The sequence below is a fragment of the Sinocyclocheilus grahami genome, unplaced genomic scaffold (genome assembly GCF_001515645.1).
Source record: "Sinocyclocheilus grahami isolate Dianchi unplaced genomic scaffold, SAMN03320097.WGS_v1.1 scaffold631.1, whole genome shotgun sequence".
Lineage (NCBI taxonomy): Eukaryota > Metazoa > Chordata > Actinopteri > Cypriniformes > Cyprinidae > Sinocyclocheilus > Sinocyclocheilus grahami.
Window position 1 is genome coordinate 65,627 of NW_015505810.1, and position 19,523 is coordinate 85,149.

At 39.8% G+C, this 19,523-nt stretch overlaps 2 protein-coding genes across 3 annotated transcripts in view; both read right to left on the bottom strand.

The window, feature by feature from the left end:
- Window positions 1-753: 753 nt before the first annotated feature.
- On the bottom strand, window positions 754-8,766 carry LOC107558072 (MOB kinase activator 3B). 2 transcript variants are annotated; one of them, XM_016241693.1, is made up of 3 exons: window positions 8,241-8,766; window positions 3,228-3,430; window positions 754-1,383 (listed from the first exon to the last, which is right to left on the bottom strand). In XM_016241693.1, exons 1-3 carry the CDS (start codon window positions 8,656-8,658, stop codon window positions 1,354-1,356), a joined length of 651 nt encoding a protein of 216 aa, XP_016097179.1. In that variant the 5' UTR covers window positions 8,659-8,766; the 3' UTR covers window positions 754-1,353. The 2 variants fall into 2 exon arrangements, with proteins under 2 accessions (XP_016097179.1, XP_016097180.1); XM_016241694.1 differs by having other exon boundaries at window positions 1,353-1,379.
- A 1,523-nt stretch (window positions 8,767-10,289) lies between these two features.
- LOC107558071 (THAP domain-containing protein 1-like) overlaps window positions 10,290-19,523 on the bottom strand; it is a 24,207-nt gene continuing 14,973 nt past the window's right edge. The window contains exon 4 of the mRNA XM_016241687.1: window positions 10,290-10,474. Within this exon, the coding sequence (XP_016097173.1) occupies window positions 10,434-10,474 (41 nt within the window). The 3' untranslated portion in view covers window positions 10,290-10,433. The remainder of the gene's footprint in view (window positions 10,475-19,523) is intronic.

Here is a 19,523-nt window from a genome sequence, read left to right on the forward strand (position 1 = left end):
AAGGCAGCAAAGCCGGTGGCCAGCAGACAGGCGGCGCCCAGAATGTACCACCAGTTGAAGAGGCCGAAGGAAAATCCTTTGACGATGCAGTAGAGACCAAAACACACCAGAGCCACGGCGGAGAAGAGCTGCACACACAGCGGCGGCCCAGACGAGGACGGTTTCTCACTCATGATGAAGCCTGCGGCCCTCACGCTCTAGCAGACAGACCTGAGAGAGAAGTCAGCTTGACTGGAAAAACACTCTGACTAATAGCAGTGAAATCTAAGCGAGTCTGTGTCATGATGAAGAATGAGGAGCACAAATGTGTTCATCTGGAGCTCCGGCGCAGCACTGAGAAGCAGAGATGCGATCGCTGCCTCTTATATCAGCCTCAGCTCACAAATCTGAGACTAAAGAAAGCAGAAACACCCGTCAAAGCACTCAAGATCTGCGGTCTAATCCGGCGCGGAATTAAGATTGCAGCGTTTAAGAACCTCCTGACTTACAGGTTTCATGTAATCAAGGTAAGTGCAACTGATAAAGAGCTTACAGGCTGCAAGTGTGGCTTTTTCAGGTCGGCTAGAGATACTCTGCAGAGAAAATAACCAGATTTCAATGCATGGATATGTAGAAGTATTACAAACAGCAGCGGCTGAAGTTAACAATCACATTCCTGAAAAAACCTTTGTAATCAAATATTTCAGCTATATGTTCTCATAAATGTAGGGAGTGATACAGTTAAATACAATAAAAATATTCTTTATTGCAATATTTAAGAAATTTACAGGGCAGGACGCTCAAGTTTCAAACAAAAAAAATGGAGGAGAGCTTGAAAATGGAACTTACACAACACCAATTAAACTAATTAATTTTAGTGGTTTAGTAACAGGATGCAAACTAGAGATTTGAACAGAATCAGTGCAGATACTGTGTGAGCATTTCTATTCACTTCAGCTCCCCTCCACTGAAGACGAGCAGAATTCACAGAATTACTCTCTGTGGCTGAACTGAGCATCAGATTTCTAAGACAGCGAGACGTTTCTTCAAATGATCCAGTGACTAAAACTAATTTCAGTGCAACACAAACAGAAATAAAATGACATGGAGATGAATGAAAGCAGCTCATCCAAACCTCACAGAGCTGAATGTTAAAATTAAGCTGTCCAGTGTGGATTTGAGCAGATGTCTGGACGAAACACGACTAGTGATCGATTAGTCCTCTGATTGTTCTGTTAGCACCTCACCGCTAGATGGCACTGCTCACTGTCAGCCTCAGCCCTAGAGTTCAGTGATGATGTCACAGGCTGTTGATGACCTCATCTCCACGGCAACGACCAGCTCACAGCCTCTCAGGTGCTTGTTTGGAAACACTCACAAACACATTCTAGAGGTCATTTCTTTCTGAAATCCCCAGAGAGAGAGAATCACATTAGTGCAATATCACACACACACACTCAGTCACTCACTCGCATGCACACACACACAGACACTCACTCAGTCACTCGCACGCGCACACACACACACACGCACACACACACACACACTAGGGCTGGACGATATGGCAAAAATGTATATCACGATATATTTCTTAATTTCAGTCGATACGATATAATTCCGATATCGATATGAACACTTAAAAAAAAGCCTTGTAAAAACTGCCAAGAACGCCACAACAGATGTCTGTGCATACAAACTTATGAAAAATGAATTTGCCAAGTCTCTGACACCTCATATAAAACCATATAATATTTTAGAAAAAAAAGGAAAAAAACCCCAGCACAAATAAATGATTGTTCACCTTTTATTTGTATTTAGCCTTCATTCAAATGAGAAATGTGAAATTCTTTCAATCCTGCCTTTTTTTTATCCAAAATACAGCAAAAACAGTAACATTTTGAAATATATTTTAAAATGTAATTTATTCCTGTGATTTCAAAGCATGTATAATATTACAAAAGGTTTTTATTTCAGATAAATGCTGATCTTTAGGTCTTTCTAGTCATCAAAGAATCCTGAAAAAAAAAATTCTGTTTTAAATGTTGATAATCAGAAAATTGGCATATTATACTGATTTCTGAAGATCATGTGACACTGAAGACTGCAGTAATGATGCAGAAAATTCAGCTTTGATCACAGAAATAAATTACATTTTAAAATATATTCAAATAGAAAGCAGTTATTTTAAATAGTAAAAACATTGATTTTTTTTTGCTGTACTTTGGATCAAATAAATGCAGGTTTGATGAGCAGAAGAGAATTCTTAAAAAAAAAAAACATTAAAAATCTTACTGTTCAAAAACTTTTGACTGGTAGTGAAAGTGTAGGCTGATAGCCAGCATAAAGAGTATGAAAAGTGCAAACTGCTTGTCTGCCAGCAGGAGGCGCTTTTAGAGCGGTAGAACTAGCGGTTTCTCCAGTAACGGCTGTAAACAAATCAGCTCCGCTCGTGAACACTTCTTTATTAGATCAAATAAAAATTCCATCGAAACTATTCTGAAGACAGTCCTTTCTCTTTAGAGATATATTCATATAAAACACCCACGACGCATTTTGATTTTGAAACGTGCAGTGCTCATGTTTATTCAATGAAGTCAAACGCCACAAATAAATCAATGTATGGGAAACTCTGGTAATGTAGGCTATATCGAAATATCGGAAATGTGTTTAAAAACCATATCACGATACATATTGATATTTAATTATTGTCCAGCCCTAACACACACACTCACAGACACTCACTCACTCACACACATATACACACTCTCTCACACACACACACACACACAGACACACACACACAAATACACACACACACACAGACACTGAAGGGATAATGATTTGTTCTGTCATCACTGATTACAAATCTATGACTTTCTCTCATCTGATGAATACAAAAGACTTCACAGCAAGACAACTTGAATCTGTGTCTGTTCCACCACAAAGCATCTTTGACTTCAGAAGACCTGGAATAGACTGCTTTTCTTTTTTTAGCTCCTGCTCACTTTCTGTGTGAATATCTCACTGTGCTTCACAGAAGAAAGAAAGTCATACGGCTTCAAAATGAGATTATTAATGCAATCAGCATCAAGAACGTGATGAGAAAGAAACATCATTCACGACTGCAGATTCAGTCCATTTCTAAATGAAGAGAGTTTCAGAAGGAAGTAAAATGATGCTTTATTGTATTTACGCCATGGAAGCAGACACGGCTCGTTCCACATGTGAAAGTCTGGTTCTGTTCTCACCAGCGGCTCCAGCTCCTTCCGCTCTATCAGGTTGAGTTCGGTGGAGAAGTAGTAGAAGTGCTTGTAGCAGGTGTTGACGTGCGCTTCGGCTCCCATCAGGAGGATCCGGTCGAAGTGATGGATGTAGACGTGCACGAACACACGGAAAAGACGGCACAGGATCTTCTTACAGATCTGGATGAAGTTCTTTGGGAAGGGAATTCCTGAAAGACCAAAACACAAAGAGGAAGAATGAATGTAGAAAAACAAACAGAAAGCAGAGAGGAAGTGGCAGAGGATAAAGATGTGGAGCAGAAACGTCTCATAACCAGAGGACTAGATAAACAATCACAGGAACATTACATGAATTAAACACAAACACATCACAATCATCTGAACATTCACTAGTCTGCTCCACAGCAATCTCAATAAGTGACAACAATCATGTATGGTGACACACACACACACACACTCACACACACACACACACACACACTCACACACACACACACTCACACACTCACACACACACACACTCACACACACACACACACACACACACACTCACTCCCTCACACTCGCACACTCGCACTCACACACACACACTCGCACTCACTCACTCACTCACTCACAGACACAGACTCTCTCTCACACACACACACACACTCACACACTCACACACTCACTCCCTCACACACTCGCACACTCGCACTCACACACACACACACACACACACTCGCACACTCGCACTCACACACACACACTCGCACTCACTCACTCACTCACTCACAGACACAGACTCTCTCTCACACACACACACACACTCACACACTCACACACTCACTTCCTCACACACTCGCACACTCGCACTCACACACACACACTCGCACTCACTCACTCACTCACTCACAGACACAGACTCTCTCTCACACACACACACACACTCACACACTCACACACTCACTCACTCACTCACTCAGACACAGACTCTCTCTCTCTCTGTCTCACACACACACACACACACACACATTCACACAGTATGTCAGTCAGTATGTTTGATGATCTGACACGTATGAATGTAGTGAACACAGTGAATGTATGATATCTGTAATTCTCCGTTTCCCTGCAATTAGCGCTGCTAGAACAGCAAAACTGACTGCTTAATATGAATATCACAAGCTCTGTAAAAACAGGAAATCACCTCAACACCTACAGGAAGTGTCCTTCACTACAGCAGCTGACCCGAAAAAAACAAGCAAAAATGAAAAAGCCCTTTGTAGATGATCTGCTGAGCGCGCTTACGGTCACTCTGTTTATGATCGACGAGAGTCTGAATGGAAAACAGCAGGAATAAATCTTGCGTTTGCATCATTTTTTAAGTACAAATCATGAAGCAGTTATTCTTATGCAAAATAATGCTTGTGTATTGGTGGCAAGACTGTACATGTGGCTGTTGTGTAAGTGTACATGAGTTTGTGTGTTTGTGACACTGAATTAGTGCCTTTGTTTCCTAACAAAAGCTCATTATGTTCTGCTCATGAAGTGATTTTGCAAGTCAACAATAAGGTTACAAAGAACCAACGAGAAATTAAACATGTGCATGTAGCAGCATACTTGTAGTAAATGAATACAGACTTATAATACAGATTTAAGCATATTCTGTAATATGGTTTCTCATATTTGTTGAGTTTCCACAATAATTTAGTTTGGCTTGACACAACTTGCATATAGTGTGGCTCTTGTCCAGGGTCTTTCCCCCTCCAGTCAGAAGCCAAAGTGCTTCCATAGCTTCCAGCTTTTAACGCAGATGGTGCCGGTCTGATTTCACACGCCACCATCATGCATCTGTTACACCTTAACACAGAGTTGGCAACGCGTAGAGAACGGAACAAAACCTTGTCGGAGCCATCAGTGTAAAGTGTAAATAAGGGCTAGAGTTCCACTTTTTGTGTTCCATCAACATCACGTTATCAATTATTTTTATTTAGTTTATTTTATTTGTTTACAGGGGCAATGCACATTAATAAACATGACTGTAAATGTGCCAGAATTAGCCAAAAAGGCTATTTTTCATCTGTAGACCCTTGACAGAATGTTAAAAAGTCACCCTAAAAACAAAAACAGAGCATGTTTATGCACATATACACACATATAACATATACACATCTACAAAGAAAAGGGAGTAAAAAGTAAAATACTGAAAAAATACAGATACATGAATGCACAATAAAAATCACTACTAAAATACAAATACAAGTAGTTATCTAGACAAAATCAAATATAAGGAAAAGGAGAGAGAGAGAGATGGCAACAGGAGAAAGCAACATAGCTAAGAGCAATAAGTACAAAGAAGTCTTTTTTTAAAAGAAACTGAAAAGAACCATAAGTATCTAGTCTTCTACTTGTTGATGGGATGGAGTTCCATTCCCTTGCAGTTTTGACTGAGAATATAGACTGACTAAATTGACATCTCTTGAGAGGAATAATACAGTCCCCTCTTTCCCCGCCCCTTGTTGACCGGTGAGCATTTGTTCTAATAACAATTTGTCGTGGCCTAATGGTAAGAGAGTCGGACTTGTAACCCGAAGGTCGTGATTTCGAGTCTCAGGTCCGGCAGGGATTGTAGGAGGGTGGAGTGAATAACCAGCGCTCTCTCCACCTTCAATACCAGACTGAGGTGAGACCCTCGAGCAAGAACCGAACCCCCAACTGCTCCCCGGCTGCCCACTGCTCCGGGTGTGTGTTCACTGCTGTGTGTGTGTGTGCACTTGGATGGGTTAAATGCAGAGCACAAATTCTGAGTATGTGACACCATACTTGGCCCCACGTCACTTTTTTTTTTAAACAGTAGACAAATATGTACATATTTGATCAGGTTATCCCAGCTTAGCAAACTGTATTTTTTTAGTATTGAGCAATGATGAAACTGAACTGATTTGTTATCAAGAGTTTTTAGTGATTGTTTATATAAAGACTCCAGTGGTTTCAGAGTAGTTATACTAGCTTGCGACCAAGTAGTTAAACAATAAGTGATATGAGAAATAATCATGGAATGCACATACATCAAAGCGGCCTCAGACGATGTATAATCATGAATAAATCTAAAATCTGACAGACTAAATCTGACCAGGTTACAGACCTTTTTAACTTGAGCCTTAAATGAAAGCCTGGAATCAATCAGAACACCGAGGTACTTATATTCAGTCTTTCCCCTGATACACAAACATCTGGCACTACACTTGAACTATTAGTTTTGGTGAAGAACATACACACTGTTTTAGAGATCTGTAAACAGCATTAGGTTCAACTGTAAACAGCATTAACATTCAGAAATGGAAAATCAATTTTTGACATTTGTGAATTGATTCAGAATCGTCCACGTCTGCATCGCAATGCATCTAAGAATCTATTTTTCCCCCACCCCTGATTGAGATCCCGTGTGGGATCTGGCTATAAGTCCATAAAAGAGCTACTCACATCACAAAACTTTTTCATGCATGCCACATATATTCCAGCATCAGAGCTACAGTGCAGAGGGGAACCAGAAAACAACAAGCAGCCGAACAATACAAATGCTGTTGGAGAACTTTCTGGATACTGTCTAAGATCACACTACAGTAGGGCTCAATCGAGCTGTGAAAGAACAGCAAAACAGTCAAAGCTGAAAACAGAAACGGGAAAAAAATTACACATCCAAAAATTATATTTAAAAAAATGGTTTGATCAAGACTTTCTAAGCAATGCGCAAGTGCCTCAGAATGCTGACCAATCAGAAACATGGAAACCCAAATAATAGAGATTCACCACTTTACTGTGAAACATTAAAGCAACACAAAAAGCACAATATATTCCAAATCAACTGACAATAATTGAGAAAAAGTCAATAGAAACCAATGTTTGAACAACTGGAACAAACTGAAAAAAAAACTGTCCATGAAAAACTGGGCAAACAAAAATGGAAAAATATATGGGAAACTAATTTCCAAACACTATTTATCAAATCAGAAAAACCAACCAACTGCAGGTACTAAAAAGATAACTCCCTCGTTATAGTATGTACTGTACTACCTACAGCAGGTCTAAACATCCCATCCTATGTAAAACTTAACACTGAAGGGAATGAACTGAGAGATACTGAGAGAGATGCCATAAAACCACAGCGTCCTATAGAGATCCAAATAGAATCTGTGAAAACATTAGAATCAGCGATTGAGCCGATTGTGTGAAGTCGACTGGCAAACAAAATCTAGAATTGAGCAATTGGGAAAAACATCCAGAACTCTGCAAACATGTCCTACAGGTCCACAGGAACACAACAAGCACTGCCTATAGAGCAGAAACGGCCAATCAGCTTCTGGAAGTGGGTCTAATGCAGTTCTTATGAGGCGAACACAAGACGGCACACGCTTTTTGAGATCCTCTCACAATGCAGTTTTAATGTGCTTTACTGACATGACAGATATTTGTACATTCATATTGCTAAAGCAATTATACAGATACAGACCGATTGAGAAATGCAAGTCAATTTCCATTAATAAATAAAAGAGAAAAAAAAAATTGCTAAAAATACAGTGTATAATTGAAGGTAAAATCCATAATTTTAAATGAAGATAAAGATAAAAGAAGAAATTAAATGAAATAAAATAAAATAAAATGAAATGTGCTGTAGATGGGGTCTGGCGTCACGTACAGTTTCAGACAGACAAGCGTGTGCCGTCTTGTGTTCGCCTCATAAGAACTGCATTAGACCCACTTCCAGAAGCTGATTGGCCGTTTCTGCTCTATAGGCAGTGCTTGTTGTGTTCCTGTGGAACAACTAAGGCTCAGGAAATTTTCAAAATATCATCATGGAACATGATCTTCACTTAATATCCTAATGATTTTTGGCATAAAAGAAAAATGGATAATTTTGACCCATACAATGTATTGTTGGCTATTGCTACAAATATACCTGTGCTGCGTATGACTGCTTTTGTGCTGCAGAGTCACATTTATAATATTTCAGTGATGCTGATGGAACAGTGAAACACTCACCGATGCTGGTGGGGAAGATGTCCTCGTTATTGATCTGCATCTCTATCCAGTCCATCAGCAGGTTCATGTACTGCGGTGCCGGCAGCGGCGTGGGCTTCTTGTACTTGTGCTCGTCCTGCCATCGGTACTCATAGCGCGGGCCGCCTGACATCACCGGACAGCTCTTCTCCGTGCAGAACTCGCACACCGTGCCGTAGATGAGGTTGATGCGGTTGAAGAAGTCCACCACGTGCACGGCCACCCAGTCGTTCAGATCCTCGCCCTGCGGCAGCTTCACCGCCGCTCTCAGATCCAGCCCTGAGCTCAGAGATGCCTGCGCCCGCTTGTGCAGCTCGAAACGCTGCGTTCCCGGCTCGAACCTGCGCTTGGGCCGGAACGTCTTGTCCTTGTTGAACACCTGTTTGAGAGCGATGGACATGACGGGTCACAGATGGAGAGGAGCGACAGGACGTGTGGAGGACCTTCAGTCAGAAGAGCTGATCCTCTGCGTTATGACATGCTCTCCTGAAACACAAACGAGCCGCGAAAGGTGCTTCTGCTTAAAAGCTTGAAATTAACTTTGTAGACAAAGTAGTGGATCCTGAGATGTTCCTCCCTCAGTAGTGTGTAGAAAGCATTGTTTTGATCACTACATTATTCCCATAAGTACAATGTATTGACTTGTTTTTATGGCTTCCGGCTTCGCTACTGTTTGGACGCTCTTGCTTACTGCTCTGCGCTTTGCTCCCTGTTTATGCACTTTCCTCAGATTTTTCTAAGATTTTAACTTCAGCAGATCAGCACAGTGCTCAAACAACACATTTTTGGCACAAACACTAAACTAAAAACTTTTTGGGACAGGAATAATACTACGAAAAAGAAGACTCTTTGCCTCCCACTGCCAGCAACTACGAGAGTGTGTGTGGTGAGAAAGAAAATGCCTCTTGTGGAATCTACTTGCTGCATGAACTGCCACAGACTTCTACAAAGGATTGCGGTTCTTGAAACAAAGTTACTTGCTGGACTTCCAAAACAGGTGGAACACACAGCAGACCATCATCACGGACCCCCTCAGCATACAGCCGGTGAGTGATCGACAGACAAATCAATGACACAAACAGGGAGCGAGACCCAAAGGCAAAGGCAAAGGCAAGAAAAATAACAATCTTGATAACACCATATTGAGGAACTATAGACCAATATCAAATCTTCCTTTTATAGGCAAGAATATTGAAAAGGTAGTTTTTAATCAGCTGAAGAACTACTTAAACTCAAATGGATACCTGGACAATTTTCGATCTGGTTTCCGACCACTTTACAGCACAGAGACAGCACTCATTAAGATAATAAATGATATTCGCTTAAATTCTGATTCTGGCAAAATATCAGTGCTGCGTTTGACACTGTCAATCATAACATACTACTAGAGAGACTGGAAAACTGGGTCAGGCTTTCTGAGATGGTACTCAAATGGTTCAGGTCATACTTGGGAGAGGGAGAGGTTATTATGTGAGTATAGGAGAGCACAAGTCTAAGTGGACGGCCAGGACATGCGGAGTCCCACAAGGCTCAATTCTTGCACCGCTCTTGTTTAGCCTGTATATGCTCCCACTAAGTCAAATAATGAGAAAGAACCAAGTTGCCTATCACAGCTATGCAGATGATACCCAGATTTACCTAGCCTTATCTCCAAATGACTACAGCCCCATTGACTCCCTCTGCCAATGCATTGATGAAATTAACAGTTGGATGTGCCAGAACTTTCTTCAGTTAAACAAGGAGAAAACTGAAGTCATTGCATTTGGAAACAAAGATGAAGTTCTCAAGGTGAATGCATACCTTGACTCTAGGGGTCTAACAACTAGAAATCAAGTCAGGAATCTTGGTGTGATTCGGGAGACAGACCTTAGTTTCAGTAGTCATGTCAAAGCAGTAACTAAATCAGCATACTATCATCTCAAAAACATTGCAAGAATTAGAGGTTTTGTTTCCAGTCAAGACTTGGAGAAACTTGTTCATGCCTTTATCACCAGCAGGGTGGACTATTGTAATGGTCTCCTCACCCTGCGCCCGCTTGTGCAGCTCGAAACGCTGCGTTCCCGGCTCGAACCTGCGCTTGGGCCGGAACGTCTTGTCCTTGTTGAACACCTGTTTGAGAGCGATGGACATGACGGGTCACAGATGGAGAGGAGCGACAGGACGTGTGGAGGACCTTCAGTCAGAAGAGCTGATCCTCTGCGTTATGACATGCTCTCCTGAAACACAAACGAGCCGCGAAAGGTGCTTCTGCTTAAAAGCTTGAAATTAACTTTGTAGACAAAGTAGTGGATCCTGAGATGTTCCTCCCTCAGTAGTGTGTAGAAAGCATTGTTTTGATCACTACATTATTCCCATAAGTACAATGTATTGACTTGTTTTTATGGCTTCCGGCTTCGCTACTGTTTGGACGCTCTTGCTTACTGCTCTGCGCTTTGCTCCCTGTTTATGCACTTTCCTCAGATTTTTCTAAGATTTTAACTTCAGCAGATCAGCACAGTGCTCAAACAACACATTTTTGGCACAAACACTAAACTAAAAACTTTTTGGGACAGGAATAATACTACGAAAAAGAAGACTCTTTGCCTCCCACTGCCAGCAACTACGAGAGTGTGTGTGGTGAGAAAGAAAATGCCTCTTGTGGAATCTACTTGCTGCATGAACTGCCACAGACTTCTACAAAGGATTGCGGTTCTTGAAACAAAGTTACTTGCTGGACTTCCAAAACAGGTGGAACACACAGCAGACCATCATCACGGACCCCCTCAGCATACAGCCGGTGAGTGATCGACAGACAAATCAATGACACAAACAGGGAGCGAGACCCAAAGGCAAAGGCAAAGGCAAGAAAAATAACAATCTTGATAACACCATATTGAGGAACTATAGACCAATATCAAATCTTCCTTTTATAGGCAAGAATATTGAAAAGGTAGTTTTTAATCAGCTGAAGAACGACTTAAACTCAAATGGATACCTGGACAATTTTCGATCTGGTTTCCGACCACTTTACAGCACAGAGACAGCACTCATTAAGATAATAAATGATATTCGCTTAAATTCTGATTCTGGCAAAATATCAGTGCTGCGTTTGACACTGTCAATCATAACATACTACTAGAGAGACTGGAAAACTGGGTCAGGCTTTCTGAGATGGTACTCAAATGGTTCAGGTCATACTTGGGAGAGGGAGAGGTTATTATGTGAGTATAGGAGAGCACAAGTCTAAGTGGACGGCCAGGACATGCGGAGTCCCACAAGGCTCAATTCTTGCACCGCTCTTGTTTAGCCTGTATATGCTCCCACTAAGTCAAATAATGAGAAAGAACCAAGTTGCCTATCACAGCTATGCAGATGATACCCAGATTTACCTAGCCTTATCTCCAAATGACTACAGCCCCATTGACTCCCTCTGCCAATGCATTGATGAAATTAACAGTTGGATGTGCCAGAACTTTCTTCAGTTAAACAAGGAGAAATAAATCTAGACTCAAAACTCATCTGTTTAGCTGTGCATTTACTGAATGAGTAAATTCATTTTAAATCAATTTTTAAATCACTTAAAAAGTTTAAAATTCCTTGTTTTATTATTGTGATTATTTTTTATGATTATTTTACTTCCTTTATTTAAAGTACTTTGAATTACCATTGTGTATGAAATAGGGCTGTAGCTATCGATTATTTTAGTAATCGAGTATTCTACAGATTATTCCATCGATTAATTGTGTAATCGGATAAGAAGTCATTTTTCTTTATTAAAGAGCAATACTAAATATGCAAGAGATAATAAGATAGATCTCTTAAAATAAACAACTAATTTGTTTTCTTTTTAGAAAAATTAACGTTTTTATTGCTGAAATTGCATACGTTGATAACCGTGAAAACTAAACCCATTTAATGCATTTAATTGCCAAATTACATTCAAAATGCAAATACAAATATATCAATAAAAAAATAAAAATACAAAAATCTATTTCACATTACTTTAAAAAAGGTAAACAGTACAAACTAAAACTAAGGCATAAATCAAAATAATACTAATAAAAATAATAATAATACCCAAACATTGCATTTATGTCGAGCAACTTAACTTTCAAGTTTCAGCCTAACTAAAGCTCAAGCATGACACGAGCCTTTACTGTCTTCTTGGAAGGCTTTGTGGCCACACAGAGGGACATGAATGCATTTAACCTGCAGTTACAAATGCATAAATAATATTTTATTTTAAACATAAAACATTGAATACTGATATTTAAAATTATTTTAAAAACGAAAAGATAATTTAAATGTGAAATTAAAACCGCCAGCAGCTGGCAGCAAGTCACTGTTAAGAAGTGAGTCACAGTGCTGTGGCTGTGTTTGGATTTTTTTTGTTGGCAAAATAATGAATGTTTTTTTTCACAAAACATAGCTAACGTAGGGACATTATAACTAGCCACCATATTGATTTACGGTCTTAAATATGTCCAGCGCTTTTTTTAAAAGTCTGGTCCCTGTTTTTATAGTCTATGGTCCAGCGCTTATCGGGTTGTGCGTCAGTAATAATGGTCTGTGGGGAAACACTGTTCTGTGTGTAGTTACAGTAAATGGACTAAACGAAGCCTCGAGGGTAAATAATTTGCCTCGATTAATTTTTGTATTTGAGTTATTCGAGGAATCATTTCATCCCTAGTATGAAATGTGCTATACAGTATAAATAAACTTGCCTTGCCTAGTGCTGAGATATAATCCTAAAAACACTATAGGGTCATTCCGTGTCAAATCAACCACTTTTCAGTAGGGTTGGGTATCGTAAGAAATTTTCATATTCTGATTACAGTTTTGCCTAACGATTTCCGGTTCCATTTAAATGAACTATTATTATTTTTTCACTATGTTACCTCCACTGAATGTAGTGTTGCTGTAAGGTATTAAGTAATGTTGAGTAATGATAGTCCATCAATCACATGCTTCAAAGTTGATGTTTTTTACACTATGAATAACATTTTGCTTTTCAAGCAGGAATAAGCTGGTTGGCCAAATAGACCCTTGAGGGCTAAGACACTTGTTCATTTATGAAATATTAAGTGTACTTATAACCATGTATACACACACTCCATAAAGTCCCTATTTTACAAATAATAATGCAGTCAGGAGATGGTGTGATGCAATGAGTGGTTTACACATTTTTAAACATTTAAAATGCATGAAAATAAATATTTTCCATCACTTTGTTTATCACTCTTGAAATGACCTGTACACTAAACAATCTAACCCTCATACTTACATAACAATAGCAGTCTATTTATTTAGTGGTCCAAGTTGAAGTCAGTATGTATATTAATGACGATATGGGACAAATATAATGTAATTTAGTGGCGGCAGGAGCTGAGTGCTGCTGAAGCAGGGCGGCGTTTCTGTTACTTGGTTTGTGACATCCTTTACGGGAAACGCCGGTGCAAGGCTGCTCACAGCGCTTGCTCACGCGTCGCACCAGAACCGTTTTCGGAACCGAAAATTAGAAATTGCTCACGGTTTCCATTTCTTTAAAAAAAAAAACCTGAACCGGTTCTGAATAAGAACAGGTTCTCGATTCCCAAACCTATTTTTCAGGAACTTCACATTTTTGATTTAGCTAATATTTTTTCCTGAAGAAAGGAAAGTAAAAATTACTTCAGAAAGATGGCAGCATCATAATATCATTTTTACACAGAGATTGGAGTGTTCATGTCTAAAAGCCTGAGCGCTATAGCTCTTCTTTTTTTCAATATTTAAGCATAATGGTGACATTTGTTTAATAGGACTTTTTATTCTGTTCCGTAACAGCTGAATGTTAGTCAATAAACCAAAGAGAGACACCTTCACAATATTCACTCAAGTGAGTTAAAAGCAGAACGTGAAAGCTGCTTCCTCAAGCTTTTAGTTCAGCAATGTGCAAATGCACAAATGTTTGTTGTAAAGCAATATTGTAACTGCTTAAAAGATTCAATTATTAAAAGGGTCAAGAGCCCAACTAAAGCAAACACTGATCTCCATGATGTGCCATCATTTTAACCAATAAAACATCAGCATCTGATCCTCTGTAATTCTCAGTAACAGCAGGTGTTCATCACTAATGCACAATCATCATTTAATTAGTCACTTAATTATCTCATTAACTTTAACTCTTTGAGGACTTGGGATTTGACTCGAGACTCGTTTGTGACTTGAAAGGAATGACTTGGTTCCTCCTCGGGTGAAATCAGCTGCTGAGTTCATGGGTGGAATAAACATATGGCAGGACTTTTACTTTCTGACCCCTGGATTGTCCATCTCTGCCCGGGAGTGACACGCTGCCAAAAACTATCTTCGGATCCCTACGGGTGACGTCACGGACACTACGTCCATGTTTTTATACAGTCTATGGCTCCAACCCATGTTTCTTAACTAAGAAAACTTAAGTCAGTGAATTGACTTGTAGCTGAACTTTAAAGGGGACTCAACCCTCTTTTTATTTGTGATCTACTGTCTCCGTCTAAATTACATTCACACTGGTGTTTTAGGAAGCCAAACAAATTAGAATAGAATAATAATAATAATAACAACAGTGACAGTAATAGCCATATATTGTAAAACAATTGCACTGTAAAATAAATGAAAATGAATATTTCATAGGTGTATTATTTTGGCTTTACACTACAGCAGGGAAAGTACAATACTTTTTTCCTAATTTCTACACTTGAAAGATATTTTGGAGTTGGACTGCATTTAAACCGCAAGCTGTCAGCAATTCATACGTCACTTTAAAGCTTTTATTTTAAAGTTAAACTCCAGGTTCAGTGAAAACAGGCTTACAAAAACACATCTCACTACAAATCTAGTGAAATGCTGTAATCATCTGCGAAAATAAAGCTTAACTGGTGGCTGTTGTTTTCCCAAACGCATGCTAAACTCACAGCACATGAAATAAAGGAGTTCACTGCGTTCATTCAGTGTGAACGAGTCGTTCTGAGATACAGAAAACACCGGATCACGAGCTGATCGTCTGAACCAAGTGCAGCTTCGCTTTGAAACCTGCAGCGAAAACAGACTTGATTAAACATATTGTGCTTTCGGTTTGAGTTTGTTTGACAGATACTGTGCCAAAGCATAATGCCCCAACACACAACTTTAAAGACCGTTTATGTTAGAATAAGAAGTTTAAATATATTTTAAAAACTACACTTTTTGCCCGGAAGACCTATCGTTTCATATGGTCATGTGATCACGATAATATCGAGACAGTTTTGCTATCGCGATATCACAATATTGATAATATAGTTACATCCCTTTAAAACACTCTGAGATTTGGTGCATCAGAACATTCAGTCAAACAGAAACAGCTCAAGACGACACCGTGACATTTTACAATTACAGCGAGCCGGCCATTATTAACAATCTGACTCAACCCATCCTTCACACCACATTTCATGAGTCCTGTTCCAAACAGAAAACATGAGGTAGAAGGAATAAAGGGCTATCCTCATTCCTTACTAAACCTCTTGAAACCAGCCTGTTAAGACGCTGTAGACACAAACAGCCCAGTGTCTGATCCTGGCCTACTTTCCACCCAAGACAGCATCCAGAAACACAGCAGGTCCTGGAGACACAGAACAAGGAGGACAGAGTCGAATGAAGGAGAGAACACAGGAGGAGAAAGTCGTATGAGCATTGAATGAGGGATTGAAGCGCCGCTGTTTCACAGAGACATGGAGAAAGTGCAGTGAAGATCAGCAGACAGTTTTACAGGAGAGAACGCAGGCTGATGCGGAGTTTTGCCTGTTTTCTACATGTTACCAATGAGTCAGTCTGTTTTCTTGCCAGTCAATGTTTAACTCTCATTATGTGCCCTAGTTTTCAAACAGGACAGATAACTAACTGCACATTCTTGTGATCCGAGTCACTGCAGAAAATAAAATCACAAAATGCTGTGGATAAAAAGTATCTGCAAACCAGCGACTAATAAACATTCAATCTGTCCTATAGTAATGCTTTCGCAAACACTTTCATACAATGCAAATAGGGGTGTGCCATATCATACCGTCCACGATAATACTGGTATACATTTTTACATGATAAAAAAAAAGTGTCATATCGCGATATCAATGATATAGTGCAGATGACTTTTGGCGGATATAAGTTCCCTAGCGCGCACAACAACAACACCACAAACCCAATAGGTGTGTTCGACTTAAAGGGGTCATATGATGCTTTTTTAAAGATCATTATTTTGTGTATTTGGTGTAACAGAATATGTTGACATGCTTTAATGTTCAAAAAACACATAATTTTTCAAATACTGTACATTATTGTAGGTCCTCTATGCCCCGCCTCTCTCAAACACTTCGTTTTTTCTACAAAGCCCCTCCTTCTGACAAGCACAGTCTGCTCTGATTGGCCAGCTGACCCAGTGCATTGTGATTGGCCGAACACCACAAGCACTCGCCAGAAATGTAACACCCCTTACCATAATCGTCAGCTTCATCTTTCAAAATAAATGTAAAGACAGTAAATAATGTCATTAGTTTTACCATCAGTTCAAGCCTGAAAGGGGAACAGAGTCGCGTGACAGACACAGTGATGAAGCTGGTATGTGTGCAGTACACAAGCCACGGTTAAGACAGCTGACTCCGAAATCGCATCATATGACCCCTTTAAAGCAGAGCTGCGCAGACTGATCGGTGTATGACATCAAAGTATCGCAAGAGCGGTTCTACAGAATGTTTGAGCGCACACTCTTACCGTCAAAAATAGGCGAGGCGCATATCTTTAGCGAAGATACGCTTCTGAAACGTGCCGCGGCGCAGCTGGTGTAAACACAAGCATTGACTAGAGTGACCGCGTAATGCCGCAGACGCGTGCAGTGTAAATTAGGGGTAAACAAGGGGTAAGTCACTCTCGCGGTATTTTGACGTCATACACCGTTTGGTCTGCTTCAAGTCGAACACACAGCTGCTGCTGCAACTTTATGACAACAAATTTACACTTCGAATTAGGTAGTCTGTCATCGATGACAGTAGCTCATTGGAAAAGGTGTTTGCACTAATAAATGCTGCTGCCTGCCAGCTGCAATCACCAATAAAACGTTGTTCCATGTTTTTTTTCTATATCGTCATAAATATCGTTATCGCAAATATTCTTGAAATATCGTGATATAATTTTGAGGCTATATAGCCCACCCCTAAATGCAAATTAGGTGTGTTTTATCAGTTCAGGTCTGATCAGGTTCATAATTACTGCCCAGATCCATTCCTGATTAAAGCGCTGTTCAACAGGATCAAGGAAAGGAAATATAGCATAATACTATATGAAAAAGGTGTTCTATAATGGTCAGTACTTGTTTTCTAGGAGAAAAAGAACAGAAAAGGTCTGATAGTGATTCATGAAGAGGCCTTTTATCTACAGTATCACACGCGTGTCAAAACACACCACGCTACACTAACATCACGCCTGTGTCACTGCTTCTCAACCGGTTTGAACCACATTTTACATCAAGCAGCGACCAATACAAAATTAACAAAAATGATTATTAGTATCTTTTATTGCATATACCCAGCAATACACAGATTCTACAGAGTACACAGGCTGAACTGCCTTTAACTGAAAACTGAGTGTTTAACTATTTTCTGTTTGCATTGCTTTCCTATTTAATACTGTAAAGCTGCTTTGAAACAATCTGTATTGTTAAAAGTGCTATATAAATACAGCTGACTTGACCAAAAACATTGAAGTTTTCCACTGTCCTTACAGTATGAGCGCTTAATTCCTAACTGTTCTTTTTCAGTCGTTGGGTTAGTCGTAACAAAGACCCCTCACCTCATCTGCTGTAACCTCACTGCAATAGAAGAATCCAGTGCGGGTTTGTTCTGAACTCCTCTAAACTCCTTCCTCTAGTTATGAATTAGCTCACTAACCCGAAGGAACAAAACTCACCTCTCTAGACATTGAGCCAGTGCCTTTAACTAATTAATTGAGTTCTTGCATCACAAAGACTAGTTACTGGAGTCATATTTACACTTCTGTGCGAGGCAAAAAGGTGAATCGCTATTATCAATAAATGCTCTTTAGAAGTTTTACATCTCGCAAGAAGTCACGATGTATCTCCTTTAGCTTTCGGATAATAATATAATACAGGACACATTCATCATATTATACTGTAACTGGTAACTCTCGTTTCGTGTAATCCAGATCCCACAAACCCAACACTAACCCAAAACACCGCGAGTCTGACACGGGATGAAACATCAAACATCAACCGACTGATACTGTGTCATCATACGAGAAGTTTGTGACAATCTGAGAAAAGCCTGAGTTACACTTACCGAGCTGCTGCTGCTCCGAATGCGCGCGCGTGTGTGTGTGTGAGAGAGAGAGAGAGAGAGAGTGTGTGTGTGTGTGTGTGTGTGAGAGAGAGAGAGAGAGAGAGTGTGTGTGTGTGTGTGTGTGTGTGTGTGTGTGAGAGAGAGAGGCGCCATCTAGCGGTCACACAGATTCATGACAGCTCTCTGATCTATAACATCTAACACACTCAGCAATGTATGTTTCCTAACGAACGCCTTCCTTGAATTACAAATGTGTTTTGTGTGTGTTTTTGCAACAAGTAAAACAAGTCAATAACCGACCAACACTGTTATCTAGTGTTCGCATTACATGAGCCTGCTTTTCAGGATTAGTTTTAGGGCTGTTATGATATAATAATGTGGCCCATATGTTGTGGGTTTACTGCACTTGCCTTTATTATCATAAATAAAAGTAAGAAAATAAAGGCAAGATTACAGCCAAAACAGCACAAGGTTAGGTGCGGTGTCATTCATTGTTAAATAGAGCTACTTTCCACCTTTATCACAACACGGTGAAAATACAGTTGCAACCACCCAAATAAAGCATTACAATAATCTAACCTTGAGGTCATGAACACATGAATTGACGTTTCTGCATTTGACATTGAGAGCATAGGTCGTAATTTAGATGCAGTTTTACAGATACTAGAAACGTGGCTTTCTAAGGAAAGATTGCTAACAAATAGCACACCTAGGTTCCTGACTGATGACGAAGAATCGACAGAGCAGCCATCAAGTGTTAGACAGTGTTCTAGGTTATTACATGCGGAGGTTTTACGTCCTATAATTAACACCTCTGTTTTTTCAGAATTTAGCAGTACGAAATTACTCGTCATCCCGTTTTTTATATCGACTTTGCATTCTGTTAGTTTTGCAAATTGGTATGTTTCGCCGGGCTGTGAAGAAATATAGAGCTGAGTATCATCAGCTA

Coding starts and splice junctions, on each gene's coding strand:
- LOC107558072 (XM_016241693.1), bottom strand. CDS start 8,658: ATGTCCATCGCTCTCAAACAGGTGTTCAACAAGGACAAGACGTTCCGG. Junction 3,431..8,240: donor CATCTTCCCCACCAGCATCG/GTGAGTGTTTCA, acceptor TTGGTCTTTCAG/GAATTCCCTTCCCAAAGAAC. Junction 1,384..3,227: donor GGAAGGAGCTGGAGCCGCTG/GTGAGAACAGAA, acceptor TGGGGATTTCAG/AAAGAAATGACCTCTAGAAT.